Below are 23,868 nucleotides of genomic sequence, written 5' to 3'. Positions count from 1 at the left end.
ATGGGTGATAAATATCAGTGTGATTTCCTGTTGGATCTTTACTCCCATTTGAAGGACTATGAGACTAAAACAGGCCTGAGTGTCCTTCCATCATTACAGTCAGTTCTTTTAGCTCCTGCAGTCTGGTCCATAAACCTCTCAGAGAGAAAGACCTCCATCCTCCTGGAAGTGCTGAAACTCCAACCAGAGAAGAAACAAGTGGAGCTGACAGGCTGCTCACATGAAGAGAGTGAAGTGAGGAGTTTCCTTCAGTGTCTGCCTTATATCTCACAGCTCAGGTAAATGAACTTGACTTTACATGATTAACTATCTAAGAAGGGATTTTCTGTGAAATAATCTGAAGAAATCTTTTAAGTTCCATAAATTCCAAGAGTTTGGTACTTTATTAAATATTGATGTATTTCTTTGTCATCAGTTTTATGTTTTTACATTTTCTATTTTTATTCTTGGAAAATCAGTTGCTATTTAGTCATCAATACTCTATCTTGATTGTTGTCATGAAATTCACCATGTGACTGAATAAATAAAACCCACAAGACCCCACAAGGAGTTTGGACAGGTTTTGCCAGTATTTACCTGATAAGAAAGCCATTTCTTGGGGCTCCTGGTTTTCTTTTCTATTTCTTGGACCATGTTTTTTTTTTTTTTTCCTTTGAACAAATCAGCATTAAAGATTCAGCTTATGTTCCCCTCTGTCTTCTGAGTTCTGCACTTGGGTTCTCAAACGTCAACCCAAAGAGTTTGTAGTTACAGAGTCTTCATCACTTTGTGTCTCCACCTGTAGTTTGATTTACAGCGTGGGATCTCAGCAGCAGGTGAAGCTGCTGTTGTCCAACATATGAAGTGTAGATGTTGTTGTTCCGCTCTGTGTGTTTCTATATTGTTGATATTTAGTGTTTGACTCTCTAAAGTCAGACAGCAAGTAAAATGACTGTTACAGTTCAGTACGCAGTGATTTCACACACAGGATTAGTGTTTGTGTTGTGAGTCAGTAACAGTCTAAAAACAATGTTCAGCTGCTCTGATGGAAGATGGCTTTAACATTGAGTTTACATATAGGCACAGGTGCTGGCATGCCTGCTGGGCATTGCTGCCTGGCGCACCTCTGATGGTGCCAATGGGTCGATTGCAGGGTCATCAGCCGAAAACCTCCACTCATCGACGTTTTGCTCTATTAATCCCGGAACATCTCGTGGTGGCAGAGCAAAGGACAGGGACGTCTCCCTACTGTCCCCGCAACTCACCCTAGGATCCTTGCTTCCCCCAAGCCCTGTCTTTTCTTCTTAGCCACAGCCTAAACCTCCCCTGCTCTGCCTTTTCCGCCTGCTCTTTGAAGGGCTTCTTCAGCTTGTAGCCAGTGACTTTGACACTCTTTAAGAAATCGCTGGGTTGATTTTCCCATGAAGCCTCTGCAGCCGACTTCAACAGGGTAAGTTACAGCTGACCACCCTGCCTCTCTGCAGTCAGCTGCCGGCTCTGAGTATTTATCTTTCTTCCTCTCGAAGGCTGCCTCCATCCCTCCCTCTGTGCTGAGGTGGACCACATGATGTTTTCTGGTCGTAGATAAGTTGTTGTGATCTCTGTCGGGAATTTGAGCTGTAAGTTGAGGTCCACTCTCAAGTTCTAATCACACCAAGGCTTTAGCAGTGATCTTTCACTTTGGCTGCTTGTCTTATGAAGAGAATCAGCTGCTTGAATGTTGCTTGCTGGTCTGTTTGCTTCAAGCCTGCATGCTTCCAGCACCTTTGCCAGTTTGTGCAGTACTCTGTCATGGCACCACCATTACTGACTCTTTGCCAAGGATGTTTTACAGCTGGAGAGGATGTGCTGCAGGCTTGGGCCTGGAGCATTGCAGAGCTGGCAGATTTGTTCAGAGCCAAACCATAGCCGGAGGTATCTGGGGCTAGGTGGACTTAATGGGGAAGCTTAATCTAGCTTGGGGCATCCTCCACATGTCTAACCAACTTATGCACCTGTTGATCACTCATTCCCAGGTCTTCCAATATTCCTGCTACCGTTGGCTGAGCGCCCTGATCTTATAATGCTCTTCCTCTGCCCTGACCACTTCTGATACTGAGTTCTTTCCTCTCCTTCCTAGAGGCTTTAGACCAGAATGTGTTTGGACTGGTGCTTTGACATCTCTTACAGATGGCTCTGATGAGTTGCTCTAGCACGAGCCTGACCTTCTCCTGTCTGTAGCCGAGGGTGATAGATCTCAGTGGCAGCTGAAGCGTGTTTCGATCAAAGAGAGCTGTGCTGGAGAGGGTAGGTGACAGGCCCAGCCACTTGCGGATGAAACTACTGGCCTTGGCATCCATCTTTGACACTGTAGTTGTTATCGTGCACAGTTTGAGAGGCCACATCAAACAATGGTAAAGGGTAAATTTATAGCACTAAACCTTGAGTTTCCCTGGTAGATGCCTCTGTTGCAGATTGAGCAACTGTGAGACTTGGATGGTTTGATTTTCATTCTGGCCCAGGTAAAGAGTTCTTCAGACCTATTGAGGGACCAGACAGTACAAGCCCCAGTTGGTAAGAGGTTTGTTACATTGTGGTAATCGTTGGCCTGATTGTGATCTTACTCCTTGAACCATCTGTCTCCTGCCTATCTGGATAATCTCAAAGGTCACTGTAAAGAGGATAGGAAAGCCTCTGCATCCCATGGTAATGCTCGTCTCAAGGTGGTGCCAACCAGTTGTAGCCTCCTGTGTTGAATAGCAGATCTGGAAGTTGCCAGAGTACTTGGATACCAAATTCGGGTATACAAGCTGGAATGTAGAAGAACTCCAGGACACACATGGACAAGACGGAGTCCATAAGTAGTGTGTGATTGTGTTTATGCAGCTGAGATCAAATCATCACTAAATGTTTCCTTCTTATTGTTCCAGGGTTGAATCTAAGAGGTCAGATCTTCATGAAACAGTCAGGTTCTTTGTGAATCTGTTCTGTGCAGCGGCAGAGAGAAAACAGCAGACAGGAGAGAAGATACTGGAGCTGTTATCATCAATGTGCACATATGAAACATTCCCATTGATTATGAGACACAAGGGTGATGAATATCAGTGTGATTTCCTGCTGGATCTTTACTCCCATTTGAAGGAATGTGAGACTAAAACAGGTCTGAGTGTCCTTCCATCATTACAGTCAGTTCTCTTAGCTCCTGCAGTCTGGTCCATAAACCTGTCAGAGCGAAAGATCTCCATCCTCCTGGAAGTGCTGAAACTCCAACCAGAGAAGAAAGAAGTGGAGCTGAGAGTCTGCTCACATGAAGAGAGTGACGTGAGGACTTTCCTGCAGTGTCTGCCTTATATCTCACAGCTCAGGTAAATGAACTTGACTTTACATGATTAACTATCTAAGACGGGATTTTCTGTGAAATAACTTGAAGAAGTCTAAATCTAACAGTCTAAAAACAATGTTGCTCTGATGGAAAATGGCTTCAGAAAGGAGTTTCATGGAATTAGAAGCAAACATTATGATAACAGATGACAGATAGCTGGAATCATTTAAAGCAGGATATAAAGTGACCAAAAGCGCAGTCTGGATGGCTGATATGACTGGAAAGTGAAAATGTGACTTTACCACTCCTCCTATCACTTCTAAACACATCTGCATTGTGCTGGAGAGACTGACCATTTCAGGATTTTATACACATATTTTGGGATTGCCCAAAAATATTCTTTTGCAAAAATTTTCAAAAGAAAATTCAGAGGATTTGGGGCCTTAAATTAGAGCTGGATCCACCTTTCTTTATATTGGCTGTAGTTCCTGAGGATGGCAATGATAAGGAGCTGATTATTAAGAATCTTTAATAGAAAATTAAACAATTTCAGCACCACGGTTAAGGCCACAGGCACCTAGCGTAGCACACAGAGAGTTAAAGCTGCATTCACTGTGGAGAAAAGCAAGATTACAACTGAAAATGAAGGTTTTGTGGAACCCATTTATTTGGTGCATGCCTGAACTCACTACCTCTGTGGTTTAATGTGTAGAAAGACCTTCATTTCTGTAAGTTGCTTTAATGTACTGTTTTCTTCATATTACACTTCTCTTTTCTTTTTGAAATTATGCCTAATTTTTATAGTATTGATAGTTTTCCTAAGTGAATAATTGGATCATGATTCTAAAACTGCAATTAGAAGTAATTTTTAAGTTCTTTATTTATCCTACTAAGCTGGAAATATGGCTGTAAGATAAGATTACAGGAAACAACAAAGGAAAAAGAAGTTGTATTAGGAACTTTGAAAGACCAGTTGAAAATATTAAAAAGTGTTACTTGATGACATCGCCAAATTATATGTATTTTAGTTCAATAAAAATAATGAAAAAAAAAATGGACTTTCATTATATACAGGACACACATGGACAAGATGGAGTCCATCAGTAGTGTGTGGTTGTGTTTATGCAGCTGAGATCAAATCATCACTAAATGTTTCTTTCTTATTGTTCCAGTGTTCATCCTGACAGGTCACATCTTCATGAAGCAGTCAGGTTGTTTGGGAATCTGATCTGTGCAGCAGCAGAGAGAGAACAGCAGACAGGAGAGAAGATACTGGAGCTGTTATCATCAGTGTGCAGATACAAAACATTCCCTGTTGATCGCAGATACTCGCGTGATGAATTTCAGTGTGATTTCCTGCTGGATCTGTACTCCCATTTGAAGGACTATGACACTAAAACAGGTCTGAGTGTCCTTCCATCATTACAGTCACTTTTCCAGTCAACTCCTACAGTCTGGTTCATAAACCTCTCAGAGAGTAAGACCTCCATCCTCCTGGAAGTGCTGAGACTCCAACCAGAGAAGAAAGAAGTGGAGCTGACAGTCTGCACATATGAAGAGAGTGAAATGATGAGTTTCCTTTTTTGCCTGCCTTATATCTCAGAGCTCTGGTAAATGAAGTCAATCAGTAAAAGGAACATTTTAAGTTAAATAAATTTTATCATAATTGTACAATTTAAAAATGTAAATGTTCTTTATTTTTGGTCATCCATATTTATTTAAACACAGTGACTATATGGGGGCATATTTTCAGTTAGAACATAAGGGAGGGAAACATTGCTGTCTGTACTTCACTGTATTTATTTGCTTATTGTTGCTTTGAAAGCTGATATTTTAAATAAATTTGTGATCAGTCTTATTATCAGTTAATGAACTGTATTATTATTATTATTATTATTATTATTATTATTATTATTAACTCTATTAGTTATGAAATGCTCACATATTTTATTTTTGAGATCAAATCATCACTAAATGTTTCTTTATTATTGTTCCAGGCTTGATTCTCAGAGGTCAGATATCCATGAAGCAGGCAGGTTCTTTGGGAATCTGTTCTGTGCAGCAGCAGAGAGAGGATACCTCTTAGGAATGGAGCTACAGGATATGTTATCACCAGTGTGCAGAAATTTAAGATTCCCTTTTAATGGGTGCACCATGGCTGAGAAAAGTGATTTTGAGTTCCTGCTGGATCTGTACTCCCATGTGAAGGAATATGAGGAAAGAACAGGTCTGAGTATCCTTTCATCATTACAGTCAGGTCTTTCAGATCCTGAACTCTGGTCCATAAACCTCTCAGAGAGAAAGACCTCCATCCTCCTGGAAGAGCTGGAACTCCAACCACAGAAGAAAGACTTGGAGCTGACAGGCTTCTCATATAAAGAGAGTGAAGGGATGATGATTCTTCAGTGTCTGCCTTATATCTCACAGCTCAGGTAAAAAAAAAATTCAATCAGAAGAAATATTTAAAGTTCCATATAGTTTAATGTTATTGTACAATTTAAAAATGTAAATTTTCTTTATTTTTGGTTAACCATGTCTATTTACACACTGAATTCATTCATATGGTCAAATTTCAGTTATATTCTGTCTAATTTCAGAGGGCAATACAGCGAAGTACAGAGTACTTCACTGTATTTATTTGAACAGTTTTAGTTCTTTGTTGCATTGAAGGGTGATTTAGCAGCTGTTACTATACAGATGAACTAACATCCCTTTCAGTTTATGTTAATAACACCTGAATATGTTTAGAATAAGTTTGATTTACATGTGTGTGATCTCAGCAGCAGGTGAAGCTGCTGTTGTCCAAGATATGAAGTGTAGATGTTGTTGTTCCACTCTGTGTGTTTCTATATTGTTGATATTTAGTGTTTGACTCTCTAAAGTCAGACAGCAAATAAAATGACAGTTACAGTTCAGTAAGCAGTGATTTCACACACAGGATTAGTGTTTGTGTTGTGAGTCAGTAACAGTCTAAAAACAATGTTCAGCTGCTCTGATGGAAGATGGCTTTAAAATGGACTTTCATTATATACAGGACACACATGGACCAGATGGAGTCCATCAGTAGTGTGTGGTTGTGTTTATGCGGTTGAGATCAAATCATCACTAAATGTTTCCTTCTTATTGTTCCAGTGTTGATTTTGTGGAGTTGCATGAAGAAATCAAGTTCTTTGGGAATCTGTTCTGTGCAGCAGCAGAGGCAGAAGACGAGTTCCTGGAGCTGTTGTCATCAGTGTGCACATATGAAACATTCCCTATTAATGGTGAATGCTTGACCAATTATGAAGACAAGACATACCAATGTGATTTCCTGCTGGATCTGTACTCCCATTTGAAGGACTGTGAGTCTGAAACAGGTCTGAGTGTCCTTCCATCATTACAGTCAGTTTTCCAGTTAGCTCCTGCAGTCTGGTTCATAAACCTCTCAGAGAGAAAGACCTCCATCCTCCTGGAAGTGCTGAAACTCCATGCAGAGAAGAAACAAGTGGAGCTGACAAGGTGCTCAAATGAAGAGAGTGAAGTGAGGAGTTTACTTCAGTGTCTGCCTTATATCTCACAGCTCAGGTAAATTAATTCAATCAGCAGTTTACTGTTATTGTACAATTTTAGTGTTTCATTTTTAAATGCCTTTTTAAATGCCTTTTTAAATGCGCATGAATAAGGTTTTCACAAAACAACTGTAAATATTTCACAGACCTTCACAAACAAACATAAACAAAGTGTCCATCATAGGGCACTGTTAATGCAGGAAAATGTTTCCAGGACTTTTAAGCATTTGGAATTTCTTTAGTTTGTTCCTCAGGTTTAACATTCCTTTTGTTTGTAGTCAGAGACGTCAGCGTCCAGTCTGGTTCAGTTCCAGAGTGCTCCTGAATTAAACTAATTAGTCAGGATGTTTGATGCTGTGATTTCACACAGGTGACTCAGCTGAAATGAACAAAGTAGTGGATGGTCTCCTACTCCAGCACAGTGAAATCTCAGAGCAGCTCCTCAGAGTAAGGAGGCGCACAGGCGGCTCTCTGTCATCAAGGAGAATCCAAAATCAGTGGAATTTACATTGGATATTAAAATCCCAGCCTGTAAAACAGGGATGTTACTGCATTAAATGAGGAAACACCAATATTTAATGCCCACAATGAAAATGAAACCAGAACTCTTAAAATACTGCTGCAACAATATTTTTGGCACAGCAATTTTTTTTCACAGTATTCTACCTTTTTTTTATCCATCATGACTTCTTTTTAGCTACAATAATAATTTTTTTTATTATAGTTACACTTCAACTATTTTGCAAGACTGAAGTATTTGATACAATAAAAAAACAAAAAACAAACAAAAAAAACCTTTGTTTGCAATTACAGAAATCAGACATTTCCTGTAGTTATTGATCAAGTTTGCACACGCTGCAGCTGGATTTTGGCCCACTCCTCCATACAGGTCTTCTTCAGATCTTTCAGGTTTTGGGGCAATCGCTCGGTATTATTGAGTTTCTGCTGCCTCCAGAGATTTTCTATGGGTTCAGGTCTGGAGACCAGCTCGGCCACTCCAGAATCTTAAAATCCTTCTTACAGAGCCCCTCCTTAGTTGCCCTGCCTGTGTGTTTCAAGTATTTGTCATGCTGGAAGACCCAGCCCCATCTTCAGTGCTCTGACTGAGGGAAGGAAGTGGTTGGCCAAAATCTCCCAATATATGACCCCATCCATCCTCCCTGCAATACAGGGCAGTCGTCCAGTCACCTTTGCAGAAAAGCACCCCCAAAGTTGCACCCCTGTGCTTCAAGTTTGGAACGTGTTCTTGGGGTTGTATTCATCCTTCGTCCTCCAAACACAGGGGAAGTGGATTTGATACCAAAAAGCTCCATTTTGGTCTCATCTGACCACATGACCTTCTCCCATACCTCCTCTGGATCATCCAGATGGTCACTGGTGAACTTCAAACGAGCTTGGACATTTGCTGGTGTGTACAGGGGGACCTTGCGTGCCCTTTAGGATTTTAATCCATGATGGCATATTGTGTTACTAATGGTCATCTTTGAGACTGTGGTCCCAGCTCTCTTCAGGCCATTGACCAGGACCAATTCTGCCCCTGGTGTCCTTAGACAGGTCTTTGGTCTTGGGTATGGTGGAGAGGTTGGAGTGTGATTGAGTGTGTGGACAGGTGTCTTTTATACAGGTAGCAAGTTCAAACAGGTGCAATTAATACAGATAATGAATGCAGAATAGGAGGGCTACTTAGTTTTTCTCTAACAGGTCTATGAGAGCCAGAATACTTATTTAATGCAGTAAAGTGCAAATTATTTGGAAATCACACAATGTGATATTATGGATTTTTTTTTTTTAGATTCTGTCTCTCACAGTTGAAGTGTACCTATGATAAAAATCACAGACATCTTCATTCTTTGTAGGTGGGAAACTTGGAAAAGTGGCAGTGTATGCATTACTTGTTTTCTCTACTGTATGCAGTAGTTATATTAATCATCCTAAATATTATTATCACTCATGGTTCATTGTAAGGATTCCCCTGTAGCTGTACATGGACTTAGGTAATCTGGTATCAAAAGGAATCACAGCTATAATTCATATTTAAAATTTCCATTCACTTTATTGAAGCAAAAACAAACTACCTTAACTAAAGGTTTTAAACAACCGTACCAGCAGGAAATGTCATGCAAAGTCAAGTTCAAATTTAAGCAAAAGGAAATAGGCTGTCATGCTAATGCATCAACAGATAACATGGCTACAAGGCTAGTCAGGCTAAACTGAGCTAAACTCACCATGAAACAGTTCAAACACAGTCACTCCTGTCATACACACTGCTGAATTTCCTCCTGGCATGCACATTACAGAGTCTCATCTTTCAATGTGCACAAAACCTGCTTCACACTAGTTATCCAACCAACACCCTTTGGTGTTCTAGCTCAGCTGCACTCTGACTTCTCTCAAACAGCTGCCTACAGAGAGGGTGGGACTTACTGTTCCTCCTCTTTATTGCTTAAAAAAAGAACAGAAAATAAAAATACAAATCAATATATCGGCTGTAAATTCATTCATAAATTCATTAGAAATGAAACTGAATCAAGGTGAAACTCACATTTTTCTGCTTTCACAAAAAAAAAACTGGACACCAGACTGGTGCTCTGAAAGGTACGGGGTGGGGGGGAGTCACAAAATATCAAGACAAACAAAACAAATTGATTTAAGAAAATCACAAAGCATGTCATTTACTAAGGATTGGAAAACTGCCTCACATTCAGGTCTAGTTAACCCTTTAACAGCGGTGATTGCCACAGCTGGTCAACACAGAGCGTATCACTGTTGTTCCACGCATCACTAAATGTTTCCTTCTTATTGTTGCAGTGTTCATCCTCAGAAGTCACATCTTCATAAAGCAGTCAGGTTCTTTGTGAGTCTGTTCTGTGCAGCAGCAGACAGAGAACAGCAGACAGGAGAGAAGATGCTGAAGCTGTTATCATCAGTGTGCACATATCAAACATTCCCTTTGAATGAGAAATCCCTGGATGATGGTGAACAAAAGCAATATCAGTGTGATTTCCTGCTGGATCTGTACTACCATGTGAAGGACTATAAGACTGAAACTGGTCTGAGTGTCCTTCCATTATTCCAGTCAGTTTTCCAGTCAGCTCCTGCAGTCTGGTTCATATGCCTCCCAGAGAGAAAGCCCTCCATCCTCCTGGAAGTGCTGAAACTCCAAACAGAGAAGAAAGAAGTGGACCTGACAGGCTGCCCACATGAAGAGAGTGAAGTGAAGAGTTTCCTTCAGTGTCTGCCTTATATCTCACAGCTCAGGTACATGAAACCAACGCTCAGTCACCAATGATTTGGATGGAAGCAACTTTTCATATACAGCGTAATAATGTCGAGGAATTTTTTTTTTTTAATTCATAATCTATTTCAACAGGATGTTGTTTTAATGCAGTTTAAAACCATCACTGCTAAGCACATAAATTTTTATTTTATTGTTGTAAATGTATTATGTTAGAAACAGGTCTCTCTTGTAAATGAGACACTGAGTCTCAATGGAACGACTTGTATAAATAAAGGTTAAATAAAAAAATTAATTAATTAATTAAAAAATAAAATGCTATTTTGTTCACAAAAATCTGTATAATATTTTGGTAATAATGTAGCTCAGCCTCTTTTTTCACATTTCATCTTCTCTGTGTTTTAGCGCTGGTCCAGAGTTCTTCCAGAGAGTGTGTACATCCATCTCTGTCAGATCCAGAGAGGAGGCCCAGCAGCTGGAGTCTCTGCTGCAGCTCCTGGGGTTCCAGCTGCTGTTAACAGGACAGTTACACAGGAGAACCTGCTGCTCTGTGGGCAGAGTTCTCAAACTGTGTGGCTCTAAAGTGGATCTCATCCTCACACCCAGCAAGATGTCTGTCAGAGGAGCCGCTGTCCTCTTTAGACACACAACACCGCTGCACAGTCTGAGGCAGGAATTTAAATCATGACTCTCTGTTGTTCTTATAACACCATTTATCTGCTGTCCAGTTTGAATCTTTAGTTATTGCTGTTCATCATTTCTGCTCTTTTCTCTCTTTGATCTTCAGGCTTTCCATCGGCATGTCCTTGCTCCTGTCTCAGTGGGTAAGAAGAGGCAGAGTGGTCTGTCCACTGGCTGTTGAAGAGCTTTCTCTGGTGCCTGAGAAAGTCCAACCATCAGAGAGAGTATTGCTGAGGGCTGTCAGTGGTTTGGCTTCCCTGCTGAGATACTGGACCATCGGACGGTTAGACCTGACTGAGACCTGCATCCCTGCTCAGTGTCTCATTACACTGCTGCTTCATGATGGTCCTCTAACAATCAGGTAAATGTCTTTCCTGAACTTGAAAAGGCATAATGTAGAAAACTATTTAAAAATCAGATAAATTATTGTTCATTTATTCATCTGCAGACTGAGTGAAAAGAACTTCCAGCAGCTTCTGGTCCTCCTCCATGAAATCCAGGACAAGAACTTGACTTTGTCCTTCTTGAGTAAGCTTGGTGGAGACCTGAGCTCCTGCTGTCTGAACTGGGAGCTTCTTCTCTATCTGCTGCAGCAGTCGTCAGCTCAGACCATCACTGTGGACCTGAGGAAGAACCTCTTCTTACAGGAGGAAACCACACGTCTGCTTCCCTTTCTGGACAGGATTGTGTTTAAAAGGTGGTGAATTTAGTTTGATCTTTTACCAAATACACAGTTTATCCTGTTTAAAAATGAGGATTTGAAATGCTGTGTCTCATCTTTAATCAGCAGTTTATGGCTCCATTAAACAAAATGTTCCTGGAAATAAAATGTATGTTTTCCGGCCCAGTCCCAGCTTTGTGATGACCTCCATCAGAGAGCTCCATAAAGCTCATGCCAGTCACGCTGTACCCAGGTTCCTGAGGTCATTTGATCATGTGATCGACCTGAGCAGCAGACAGCTGGACTCAGTGGACTGTGCTGCTCTGATCTTCATCCTCAAACATGGAGACAAAGTTAAACTGAACCTCCTGCGGACCTCCATACCAACAGAGGGAATGGAGTCCATCCTCTTCATACTGCACAAAGTTTCTCATCTCAGGTCAGATATCAGTGGTAAACTTTATGTAACATGAGCGTATGAAGTCCACTTTCCTAGAAAAGTCAGCATTTAACTTTCTACCTGCCACATTAACAGCTGCTGCTGATCAGATCCTCCAACATTAAGCTGAAAGGGAAATTCACAATCCTAATTAGACCTGTTAAAATAATCTCCAGTGTCCTCTTCATCATCTGATATTTCTGCATGCGTTTTTCCTGCAGTGTTGACAGGAATCAGCTGCTGAGGTTCATCCACTGCTGTGCTGCCTGTGATGCCCAGCAGGAGGCAGCATCAGGCCTGCTGAGAGCTCTGCAGCACAGCTTGGATCTGTCCTTCTCCTCCTGTGTAGAGCTACCAGAGGAGGATCAGACTGAGCCTCTGAGTCTGACTGCTGATGACTGCAGGGCCATCTCCACCATCCTGAGACACAGCAGCCACAGACACACAGACACACAGCTCGACCTGCGAGACTGTGAGGTGGAGGGCAGCGTGCTGGACCTGCTGTTTCCTTTCCTCCACTTGGTCAACCTCAGGTGGGAGAGACCACTGAAGAACCTAAACCAGAGAGAAGCTTGTTCACATTAATGCTGAGGCATCTTGACAGTTTCTCTTTGCTCTGTTTGTCCTGTTTAGAGTCAGTAAAACTGTCCTCCTCAAGCTGCTGTCTCTGGTTCCTGTGAACAGTGAGAGGGACACAGTGAGGCGGGCGGTGTCCCTGTGCAGAGCTCTGGGTGGAGAGCTGGATCTCAGCCACACCACCCTGGATCAGAGGGTCTGTGGGGCTTTGGTCCAGATGCTGGACTCGTGCGAAGGTCTGACAGAGCTGGACCTCAGCCACTGTTATCTCACTGACCAGCTGTTGCTCCCTCTCATCACACATCTGCACAAAGTCCAAGTCCTGGAGTGAGTGTCACACACTGATCCTTCTCTGGGAGGCACAAATAAACATCAGCCCTGTTCACACACACACTACAATAATAGAAAGTGTGGTGATAAATCAGTGTCACTTGTTGTGTTTGTGTTACAGTCTGAGTCACAATCTGCTCACTGATGCGTCGACTGCTGTGTTGCTCCAGCTGCTCTCCATCAACCCCTCCATTAACTGTGTGCGGTGAGCCAACATGAATCAGTGCACCATCAGTGAAGAAGCTTCTCCTCAGACTCTCAGAGGAATCATTCTCAGTCTGAGCTCACATGAATTCATGTTGTTCTGTGTGAATGAGTGACCTTTGCTCTCTGCTTTGGTCTCTTTCTAGACTCTTCAGCAACAACATCGTGCACAGAGCAGCCTTTAAGGAACACGAGCAGTTTGAGATCTGAAGCAGTCGTCATCATCATCAGGGAGTCGTTGGTTTCCTCTCTTCTCGTCATCATTACATTAAAGTATTGGGTGGAGTGTGAGCGCTGATGCTGTGTTCATGGAGTCATCAGTGTAGGATACAGTGACATTAGGTCAGAGGAGCTTTGATGATGATCTGTTGCTGCTGTAATGATGCAGATTTTCTCATTGAGACCAAACAAAGAATCCATCACTGTCCTATCAGTGCTGTGAGCCGAACTCATTTATTTTCTCAGTACTTTTGTCATAACTGTGTTTATGTCATGGTCCTAAACTGTGTTTTGAGTCCTGTTAGTGAAGTTTTGTTTTTTTTGTTATATTTCTGGTTGTGTTTTACTAGTTTTTCTTATATCTTAGCTTCTCGGTTTGTAGTAGTTTTGTATTCTGTTTTTGTTTATAGTTATTATAGTACTTTGTATTTCATTCTGGTTCCCCTTTTGTTCTTGTCTTCCCCGTGTCTGTGTTCCTGTGTCTATTTTGTCCTCGTGTCTTGGCCCTTTTCTTTGTTTGGTTTCCCTTCCCATAGCTTTAGAGTTTAGTTATCCTTGTGGGTTTCCCCTTAGTGTTGTTGTGTGGAGTCCCTTATGTCTGGTTTCTCCAGTGTGTATGCATTTCCTCGTGTTTTATCAAGTCTGCGTGTGCGTCATGGTTGATCATTTCCTGTTTTATTTTGACAGTCCTGTGTTTTGTTTGGTTTTGCTTCCTTTGTTATTAGTTTGATTTGGTTCACCTGTTGTTCCCTCTGTCTCCACTCTCCCAATTACCTTGTGTGGATTTAAGCCCCCAGTTTTCTTCTGTTCATTGTTGTGTTGTTGGCTGAGTATCCACCTCTCTGTGTGTACCTCCCCTTTAGTTTTCTGACTGTCACAGAATGGTTTAAGCCTGACCTTGGATTTTGTATTCTGGACTTTAATCAGTTGCAGCATTAAAGCTGACTTAAACCTTTAGTTTTGTCTCATACATCCTGCATTTGGGTCCACCTCTGCCTGCCACACAGCCTAACTGTGACAGTTTATTCTGGTCTGCATCTTTCAGTCAGGACAGAGTAGAGAGACTTTATAAAGGCTTCTCAGAGTCATGATGCAATAAGTGAACCATCAGGAGAAAACCATGTTTGGTACTTTGACATAACTGGAAGAAATCATCATAAACATCCCTATATCCCTATATATATATATATCTAAGTTTAGAGCATTCCCATCTCAAACTGACTCTGAGACATTGGTCCATGCTTTCATATCAAGCAGCTTTGATTATTGTAACGCTGTATTTACAGGACTCTCCAAATCATCAGCAGGACGAGTTCAACTCATTCAAAATGCAGCAGCCAGAGTCCTTACAGCTATGCAGAAATTTGACCATATTACCCCAGTACTAAAGTCACTTCATTTGCTCCCAGTGCAGTACTGGGGGTGGGTGTGACTCAGGAGGTAGAGCAGGTCATCTACTAATTGGAAGGTTGGTGGTTTGATTCCTGGCTGCTCCAGGATACACATAAACATATTTTACTGAACCCCAAGTTGCTCCCTGATGCAACTGTCCAAGTACATATGTCAATGTTAGATAATAAGCACTAAGCTACAGAAGGAAGTGCTTGTATGAAAGGGTAAATAAAGTGCTTTGAGTGTTCAGCTAGAGTAGAAAAGCACTATATAAGAACTAATCCATTTACAGAATTACTTTTAAAATACTTTATTAGTTCAAAAAGCTCTCAGGTTTGACCTACAGTACATCTCTGACTTGCTCAGTGTCTATAACCCAGTCAGACCTCACAGGCCATCAGCTGCAGATCTTTGAACTGTGCTGAAGGTGCTTTCAGCTGTTGTGGTCCTGTTCTTTGGAACAAGCTGCCTGCTGACCTGAGATCGGTTACAACTGTGCATATATTCAAAAACAGACTGACATTCATTGTTGTTTAGGACCTTTAGTCCTCTAAAATCTAAATGATCTTCAGTAAATTTCTCATCCTCAGCTTTGTGCTCTTGCTCTGTCACATCTAATGGAGCTGTAACCTGGTGTGGCAGCTTCAAGGTCTGGCCTCCTAACACTGAACACCTTTCCTGTTTACAAAACTTCCAGATCAGCTTTGTTCAATTATGATGTGACATTTTTCTGGAGGATTTTAAAGAAGAAGAAAAACAGTCACAGGCAGCAATTTGTGGCTTCAGGTCAAATCTCTTCAGCTTCAGTTATAATTTCTCTAATTTTTCCAGCTTTAGGAAAACCTTTCCACCACTGACCTGCCTGCAAACACCAATCAAAATATATGAAGATGACTCAGGAAATGCATCACTCCGTGTTGGTATCATTTACATAAATTACTCAAATAATCAAATAATTGAAGGATTTAATGGAATTAAATCAATAAGAGCAGTGAGTCACTGCTCCATTCCTCTGTGTGTGATCACTTCCCCATAAAGTACTGTAAGCACTAAAATCTCCACATCACATTTCTCATCTGTCAGCTCTGAGATTTCCTGCATGCATCAGTATTCACTTCACCTGTAGTTACAGCTTGTGTCCAGGAGAGGGCATCTCCAACATCTAAATCTTGATATTTGTGATCATAAAAATATCACATAAATACACGTGGAGTTTGCATGTTCCCCTCATGCCTGTGTGTGGGGTTTTTTGTCGGTTTCTGCCCACAGTACAGACACATGCAGTTACATGCAGTTACTGGGGTTAGGTTAATTGGTGATTCTAAATTGCACATAGGTGTGAATGTGTATGGTTGTCTGTCTCTCTGTGTTGGCCCTGCGACAGGCTGGCGACCTGTACAGGGTGTACCCTGCCTCTCTCCCTATGACAGCTGGGATAGGCTGTCATATTCCAAATTCTGATTCTCAAATTAAATCAGAATTTACATTTCAAATGATCTCAAGGCAAATACTCAAACATGATTATCTGTCTGTATTAAACGGCCTTTTCTATTAACCAAAAAAATATATAAATAAACAAATAACCAAAAATATTAATTAAATTATGTTTAGGACTCTTTTAGTCCTCTTCTTTTTCTTCTTCTTCTTTTGGCTGCTCCCTTTGGGGGTCACAACAGCAGATCAGAACTGTATCTCAGTAATTAATCTTAAAAAAAAAATAATAATAGCCAGGAAGTCACTGTGCTTTCACCTGTCCTAAAACCTATCCTTTCTAGTCAGCATCTAGAGACAGCGATGCATGCCTTTATTACATCACAGCTTGATTACTGTAATGCACTCTATGTTGGAGTCAGCCATCCTTCTCTTTTACGTCTCCAGTTGGTTCAAAATGCTGCTGAGCATCTTTTGACTGGAACACGTAAGCGACAGCTTATTACACCACTCCACTGGCTGCCTGTGCACTTTAGAATACATTTTATGGTTCTTGTATTTGTTTTTAAATCCTTATATGGCCTTGCTCCACCTCACCTTTCTGAACTGCTTTCTCCCTACGCTCCTGTCTGAGATCTCAGGTCATCTGACCAGATGCTCTTACATATACAGAGATCTAGGTGGAAGCTCAGAGGGGACAGAGCATTTCCCATTGCTGCCCCTAAGTTGTGGAATGAATTGCCTTTGAATGTTAGACATTCTTTAAAACTCATATTAAAACTCATTTATAATCTTTGGCCTTCAACCCAGCATGTGTTGCGACCTTGAAATATCCCTTTAATCTTATTTGTATTTTCAATTATTTAGTTGGCAGTAACAGATTTAAACAATAGGTAAATATTTTACGTTTCTATTTTATTTGATGTTATGCCAAATATTACTGTGATTAATGTTGCTACTATGGGGTCAGAGTTCAGGATGTGATGTCATCAACTATCGCGAGGTTGGTGAGCGGTGCGACCTCTGGTGAATGTTTTTTTTTTTTTGTTACTTTCTCTCGTTCATCTGTGCTCATGTTTGTGCCTGCTTTGTGGAGTCATTCAGAGAATCGGGAATAAAAAAAGTTGCTGAACTGAAGATGGAATCCTGTCTTTTTAAGAGGGCAACATAAACTTGGTGTTTCCGCCCGGTTGAAGTGTTTTCTTCACCGCGAAGCAAGACGAGAGAGAGCGACAGATGCGGACTCGGTGCGAGCTAGCACTAGCTGCTAACCAAGGCTACAGACTCCAAGAGCCCCGAGGAAGAAGGTAAAACGTTTTGATCATGGCCGAAGTGCAACAGATGTCATCTGACTGGGAAAGCCTGGTGGCTGAGATAGAAGAAAAGTTGTTGAGTCTGAAAGCACAGGACCTGAAGGATGTGTGTACAGCCCTCAGCCTAACTGTAGATGAACGTGACAGCAACGTAGCACGTAAGTTGAGAAGGTGTATTCTTCAGTATATAGAGGGAGAAGATATTACCTCAAGAGAAGATGAAGGAATGTCTGTTTTGCTGAAACTCAATGACCAAATCGACGAATTAAAAGAGAAATGTGAGTACAGTGAAGTACCCTTGCCTCAAAATGTCATCCAGAAGCGCCACCCTGTGGCCGAAAATGAAATTGCACCCAGTGATGTAGAGGGACAAAGGGAGAGTGACTTGACCATGAATGCAACAGCTGCTATAGCTAGCCAAAATGTCTCTTTTGTCCACCCGCTGTATAGAAGAGAGTTAAAAATAACTGGACAGATTGGGGAACCAAATCAAAGGGACAAATTAACATACTCAAGTCTGGAAAGACAGATTCAAAAGGCACTGAAAAAAGGATATGATGAGGGAGAAGTTGTCGAAGCTGTTATTCAAGCAATAGCTCCTGGAACAAAGCTAAAAAGTTATTTAGAGAGTAGGATAGACCTGACGCTGCAAGCCCTCAGACAAATCCTGCGGACCCACTACATTGAAAAAGATTCCACTGAGCTGTATCATTCCCTCACACGTGCAGTTCAGGAACCTAAAGAGACGCCCATACAGTTTCTGATGCGAGCCATGGACATGAGACAACAACTGTCCTTGCCTCAGAAAGAGTCAAGTCTGGTCTGAAGTACAGTGCAGAACTAATTCAAAACCAGTTCCTTCAAACAGTGATGACTGGTCTTCGTGATGACACCATTCGAACAGACATGAAACCACACTTACAAACCCCCAAAGTGACTGATGAAGCTCTTCTGGAGAAAATGACTGCTGCATACAGTCTGGAAATGGAAAGGAGAAACAAGCTGTTAACCACACCGAAAACCAAAATGATCAGTGTGGCAGCAATTAATGAGGAAAATGAAGGAGCTGAATGCGAACATGTGTCTAAACCCAACAAGAACAAAGGTGGGGAAGCAAACAGACGTGATACACTCATGGACAAAGTGGATCAAGGTAACAGAGCCATATGTGAAGCTATTCAGAACCTCACAACACACATTGCAACCCTTCAGCAGAGCCCGCAGTCTCAACAAAGAGCGAATGGAGAGCCAAACGGAAAATACAGAACCCAACCTAAGACTGGGAACAGCCGAAAATGTCAAAAATGTCAACAGTCCAATCCTGATGGAAGGTGTGCTCATTGCTACAAGTGCGGCAGTACTGAGCACTGGGCAGCAGGTTGCCGAATGAAAAACGTAAGAGCCAGCACAAGCAAAATTGAAATCCTGCACTGTCCCACTGAAAGCGCAGAGAAAGCAGATCTTCTCAGTCTAGGAGCACCTCTCACTGGTAAACAATTGCAAACTGCAAAACTGGTGGGGAGGAGGTGTCTAGTTCGAGCCTCCCTAGGAGGAGTGGACACTACAATACTGTGGGACACGGGCTCACAGGTATCAGTAGTGGGAATGGGCTGGAAAAGAAAACATTTGCCAGATGTGGAAGTCAGACCGGTGACTGAGCTGCTTGAAGATGGATCGTTAGAGCTTTCAGCGGCAAATGGAACTGACATCCCATATCAGGGATGGATGGGGATTGAAGTGACTTTAGCTAAAGATGCTGTAGCTGGAATGAGCGACAAACCTGTCCTGGTCCCCATCCTGGTGGCAAGCCACGATATGGAACGCCCAATAATCGGCTTTAATGTGATTGAAGAATTAGCCCTGACCAATGACACACATGAAGACTGCATGCGATCCGGTCATATGGTTAAGAGACTTTGCTCAGCACTGGAGGTAGGTCACAGAACTGCAAAGGCTGTTTTATCTGTTTTGAAAAAGCCAAAGCTTGAAAATCAGCCCCATGTAGCCAGAGTGGGTAGACAACCAGTGACCATCCCCCGTAACAAAGTGATGGGGGTGCAGTGCGGCCGACTAAACAAGAGTATGGTGGGTGCACACGTAGTGCTAGAGCCAAACCTTGAAGCACCCTGGCCATCTGGTCTTGCCATTAGAGCACAGCTGATTAAGCTCCCTCCAGGAGATCATGAAAACATTGAAGTGACTGTTGAGAATGTGACTGATAATGACATTGTGCTACACAGTCGCACCACACTTGGCCTGTTGTACAGTGTGGATGCCATCTACCCATTGCAGACAAAACTGGCTGATGAACAGACTTCGCAGACACCACACAGCTGTGCTGCTCCACCCACACAGCAGTCAAGTGGAGAGCTACGAGGTGAGCCATGGGACCCACCCGTGGACCTGAGCCATCTATCTGAGGACCAACGACAGCAGGTACAGCAGATGCTCAGGGAAGAGTGTGATGTTTTTGCTAAGGATGACTGGGATACAGGGTGCATTAAAGATTTGGAGATGGAGATACAGCTAAAAGACAATGTGCCTGTTCAAAGAACATATAATGCGATCCCCAGACATCTCTATCAGGAAGTTAAAGCGCACATACAGGACCTACTCCACCGAGGCTGGATCCAGAAATCCTGTTCTTCATACTCTTCACCTGTGGTATGTGTCAGGAAGAAGGATGGGAGTCTGCGGCTATGTATAGACTACAGGCTACTGAATGGGAAAACACTGCCTGACCGTCATCCCATCCCGAGGATACAAGAGATTCTGGAAAACCTGGGAGGAAACTCCTGGTTCACGGTGCTGGACCAGGGAAAAGCATACCATCAGGGCTTCATGAGTGAGAAAAGCAGACCCTGCACTGCATTCATAACGCCATGGGGACTCTACGAGTGGGTGAGGATCCCATTCGGGCTTACGAATGCCCCTGCCTGTTTCCAACGCTATATGGAAGGATGCTTGGGAGACCTCAGAGATGAAGTGTGTGTCCCGTATTTGGATGATGTATTGGTCTTTAGTCCTGACTTCGATCAACACATCCAAAATGTAAGACAGGTGCTCAGGAGGCAGCGAGAGTGTGGCATAAAGCTGAGACCAAAAAATGTGACTTTTTCAAAAGTGAGGTCTGTTATGTGGGTCGTGTGATTTCTGCAGAGGGATACAGGATGAATCCTAAGGAAACAGAAGCAGTTCAAGCACTGAAGCACGAGACACCAACCACTGTGCGAGAGGTGAGAAAACTAATGGGTTTCCTTAGCTATTATAGATCCTACATCCCAGATTTCTCCAGGACAGCCAAGCCCCTTTATGAACTGTTAGCCAAGCCAAAATCTGAGGTGAAGCAAAACCAAAAGAAAAAGGGGTGTAGCCGCAAATCAGCCCAGTTACCACCTTCCCATCCAGTTCAGTGGACCTCCTCCCACAAAGAGAACCAAATTGTGGATCAGCTGACCAACCCACCTGTTATGGCATACCCAGATTTGGAGAAGCCCTTTTTGCTTCACGTAGATGCTTCTGAAGATGGCTTAGGTGCGGTTTTGTACCAACGGCAAGAGGGGGTACTCAGAGTGATAGCATATGGATCAAGAACCTTAACAGCAGCAGAAAGAAATTACAAGCTACATTCTGGTAAACTGGAATTCCTCGCGCTGAAATGGGCTATCACAGAACGGTTCCGTGACTACCTCTTCCACGCACCTCACTTTACAGTCTACAGTGACAATAACCCTCTGACCTATGTCACCAAGTCAGCAAAACTCAATGCAGCAGGACATCGCTGGGTTGCAGAGTTGGCAGACTATAGGTTCACATTGAAATACAGGCCTGGAACAGCAAATAGAGATGCAGACTTCTTGTCACGCAGACCAAAGCCCATCGAGGAGCTCATCCAAGAATGTACGGAGGAATGCCCACAGGAAGCTGCTGAATGCATCACGAAAGCTCCGCACCTGGACAAAATAGGTGAGGTGAATTGGATATCAGCTGTTACCTGTAACGAAGATGTGCTGTCAGAAGGGTGCAGCATCACTGAGCCACTTCAGCCTCTTGCAGCAGAGGACATGAGGACAGCTCAAAACACAGACCTCATCATAAACAGAGTGGTGGCCTTAAAAAGGACACACGCCCACATGAAACATAAAGACAAACTGGCAGAGAATGAAGGTGTCAGACAGCTTCTCAGAGAGTGGCCCCGCCTACACATGGATGGTGATGGTATCCTCAGAAGGGAGACGGCGACACGAAAACAGCTAGTTGTTCCTGATTGTCTGAAGCCAGTTGTGTACAAACTCCTGCATGAGGAGATGGGACACTTAGGTGCAGATAAAATGGTAGCACTGGCAAGAGAACGCTTCTTCTGGCCTAAGATGAGACAGGAGATGGAGCACTATGTCACAAATGTGTGTTGCTGCATAAAGAGAAAGAAGCCTCACAGAATAACCAGAACAGCTATACAGAGCATAGAGACCTCCGCACCGTTTGAGATGATCTGCATTGACTACTTACATCTGGACAGGTGTAAGGGAGGTGAAGAATACATACTGGTCGTTGTTGATCATTTTACAAAATATGCACAGGCATATGCAACGAGAGACAAGTCTGGGAAGACTGCAGCCAAAAAGCTTTTTGATGACTTTATCATGCGTTTTGGTTTCCCATCCAAGATACACCACGACCAGGGAAAAGAGTTTGAAAACACTCTCTTTCACAAACTCCAAAGCTACTGTGGTATCCGCCACTCCCGCACTTCTCCATATCACCCCCAGGCTAATCCTGCAGAGCGCTTCAATAGGACGCTGCTAGGAATGCTGCGCACACTGGAAGAGTCTCAGAAGGCAAGGTGGAAGGAGCACCTGAACAAAGTGGTTCATGCTTATAATTCAACTGTGCATGAGGCAACAGGGTTTTCTCCATTCTTTATTCTCTTTGGTCGTGAACCAACACTACCAGTGGACCTGATGTTCCACATGAAGGGAAGGGAAAGAAACCAGTCACAGACTGGCTATGCAGAGAAGTGGAGAGAAGCCATGCAGGAGGCCTATGCAATTGCGATGCAGAATATGAAAAAAAATGCACGAAAAGGACAGAAAACCTACAATCAGAACGCATGGAGTTCTACCCTGGGGTCAGGTGACCATGTCCTGGTGAGAAACCTGACGCCTAGAGGTGGCACTGGAAAACTACGCAGCTACTGGGAAGATCTGATTTATGTTGTCAAGGGAAGGAAAGGACCTGATAGCCCTGTGTATGTAGTTGAGCCATTGCAAGGAACAGGGAGACAACGGGTGTTACACCGAAACCTACTCCTGCCGTGTCCTTACCTGGTTGAGGCGCAAGAGGAGCCCAGCCTGAAAGAGAAAAGCAATGGAGACAAAACAAAGCAGAGAACAAGGAGACAGCATAAAGCCAAGCACACTTACCCCACTGATGCAAGCAGTTCCAGTGATGAGGAAAATCACATGTGGGCAGCAGTGAGGCGGGCAAATCCACCCCTCAATATAGAAGCAAAAGAGTTTTGCCCCCGGAGTGAAATGCTCAGAGGTGAACCTGAGGAGGTGTTCATACCTGAGGAGCACTCTGAAGAGGAACATGAGGAGGAACAACATGAAGTGCCATCTATGGAACTTGAGGATGAACAGAGTGATGCTGAAACAGGGAGAGAAAGGCCTAAAAGAGTCCGACAGCCCAGGCGTGTCTACACCTATGACCAGCTGGGGCAGCCGACCTTTCAGCCGCTGGAAACCTGCCCTGTTAGTATGAGGGAGTCCTCCAGAACCAGCCATGGCCTGCTAACCAGTCCATAATCCATGTATCCTTTTTACATTGAATAGAGGCTCACACACACATATACAAGACAACTACAAGTTAGTTTATTTGTGATTTGTTATACAGTTATAGTTCACGGGGATGTGGTAATTCAAATGCATCACAGAATATAAAAACAGGTTTTCTGAACATTTATTTCAATAATAAGTACAGAAAATGGGGAACTAAGCTAACATGTTGGAGTTAAGGCAGTAGTGTGGTACATACTGTAAAGTGAGAACTAGTAATGTGTACACTTACTGATAGGCATGCAGAACACATGGCTATGAAATGTGTGAATACACAGTTCTGGGTGTAAATGGTAATTTCCTTGTCCCATTTGTGAAGATTTGGGGGGCCCACCAATGCTTCTATGGACTATGCACCTTACAATACTTATGGACTGTAGACATTTGATCCTGTATTGTGGCCATGAGAGACCATTAGAAAGAAAAAAAAAATGAAGAATGGACTGTTAAGATAGCACAGCCTCATCATCCTGTAAAAGAGAAAAAATGTGATGTGTATGATACTCACCTGTTTATGTACCTTTGCATCAAATGTTCAGTTAAGAAATTAAGAAAATGTTCTGCAACATTTTTTTTAGTGGGGGAGGGTGTTGCGACCTTGAAATATCCCTTTTAATCTTATTTGTATTTTCAATTATTTAGTTGGCAGTAACAGATTTAAACAATAGGTAAATATTTTACGTTTCTATTTTATTTTGATGTTATGCCAAATATTACTGTGA

At 42.6% G+C, this 23,868-nt stretch overlaps 2 protein-coding genes across 2 annotated transcripts; both read left to right on the top strand.

Annotated features, from left to right (window-relative positions):
• On the top strand, positions 1–11,448 carry LOC115798567 (uncharacterized). Its single transcript, XM_030755457.1, has 4 exons — positions 1–278; positions 10,469–10,732; positions 10,851–11,105; positions 11,193–11,448. Exons 1-4 carry the CDS (start codon positions 1–3, stop codon positions 11,446–11,448), a joined length of 1,053 nt encoding a protein of 350 aa, XP_030611317.1.
• Positions 11,449–11,599: 151 nt separating this feature from the next.
• On the top strand, positions 11,600–14,230 carry LOC115798029 (uncharacterized). Its single transcript, XM_030754688.1, has 5 exons — positions 11,600–11,844; positions 12,066–12,377; positions 12,478–12,747; positions 12,872–12,955; positions 13,101–14,230. Exons 1-5 carry the CDS (start codon positions 11,606–11,608, stop codon positions 13,162–13,164), a joined length of 969 nt encoding a protein of 322 aa, XP_030610548.1. The 5' UTR covers positions 11,600–11,605; the 3' UTR covers positions 13,165–14,230.
• Positions 14,231–23,868: the final 9,638 nt, after the last annotated feature.

Source organism: Archocentrus centrarchus, chromosome 2, assembly GCF_007364275.1.
Source record: "Archocentrus centrarchus isolate MPI-CPG fArcCen1 chromosome 2, fArcCen1, whole genome shotgun sequence".
NCBI lineage: Eukaryota > Metazoa > Chordata > Actinopteri > Cichliformes > Cichlidae > Archocentrus > Archocentrus centrarchus.
Note: the sequence above shows the minus strand (reverse complement) of the source record. Positions and strands in the feature narration are given on the sequence as shown.

What these genes read in the sequence shown, in the direction of transcription:
- LOC115798567 (XM_030755457.1), top strand. Translation starts at nt 1, where the DNA reads ATGGGTGATAAATATCAGTGTGATTTCCTGTTGGATCTTTACTCCCAT. An exon ending in CCTTATATCTCACAGCTCAG is followed by an intron (nt 279 to 10,468) that starts GTAAATGAACTT and finishes TCTGTGTTTTAG; the next exon opens with CGCTGGTCCAGAGTTCTTCC. An exon ending in GATGGTCCTCTAACAATCAG is followed by an intron (nt 11,106 to 11,192) that starts GTAAATGTCTTT and finishes ATTCATCTGCAG; the next exon opens with ACTGAGTGAAAAGAACTTCC.
- LOC115798029 (XM_030754688.1), top strand. Translation starts at nt 11,606, where the DNA reads ATGACCTCCATCAGAGAGCTCCATAAAGCTCATGCCAGTCACGCTGTA. An exon ending in CTCCACTTGGTCAACCTCAG is followed by an intron (nt 12,378 to 12,477) that starts GTGGGAGAGACC and finishes TGTCCTGTTTAG; the next exon opens with AGTCAGTAAAACTGTCCTCC. An exon ending in CCCTCCATTAACTGTGTGCG is followed by an intron (nt 12,956 to 13,100) that starts GTGAGCCAACAT and finishes GTCTCTTTCTAG; the next exon opens with ACTCTTCAGCAACAACATCG.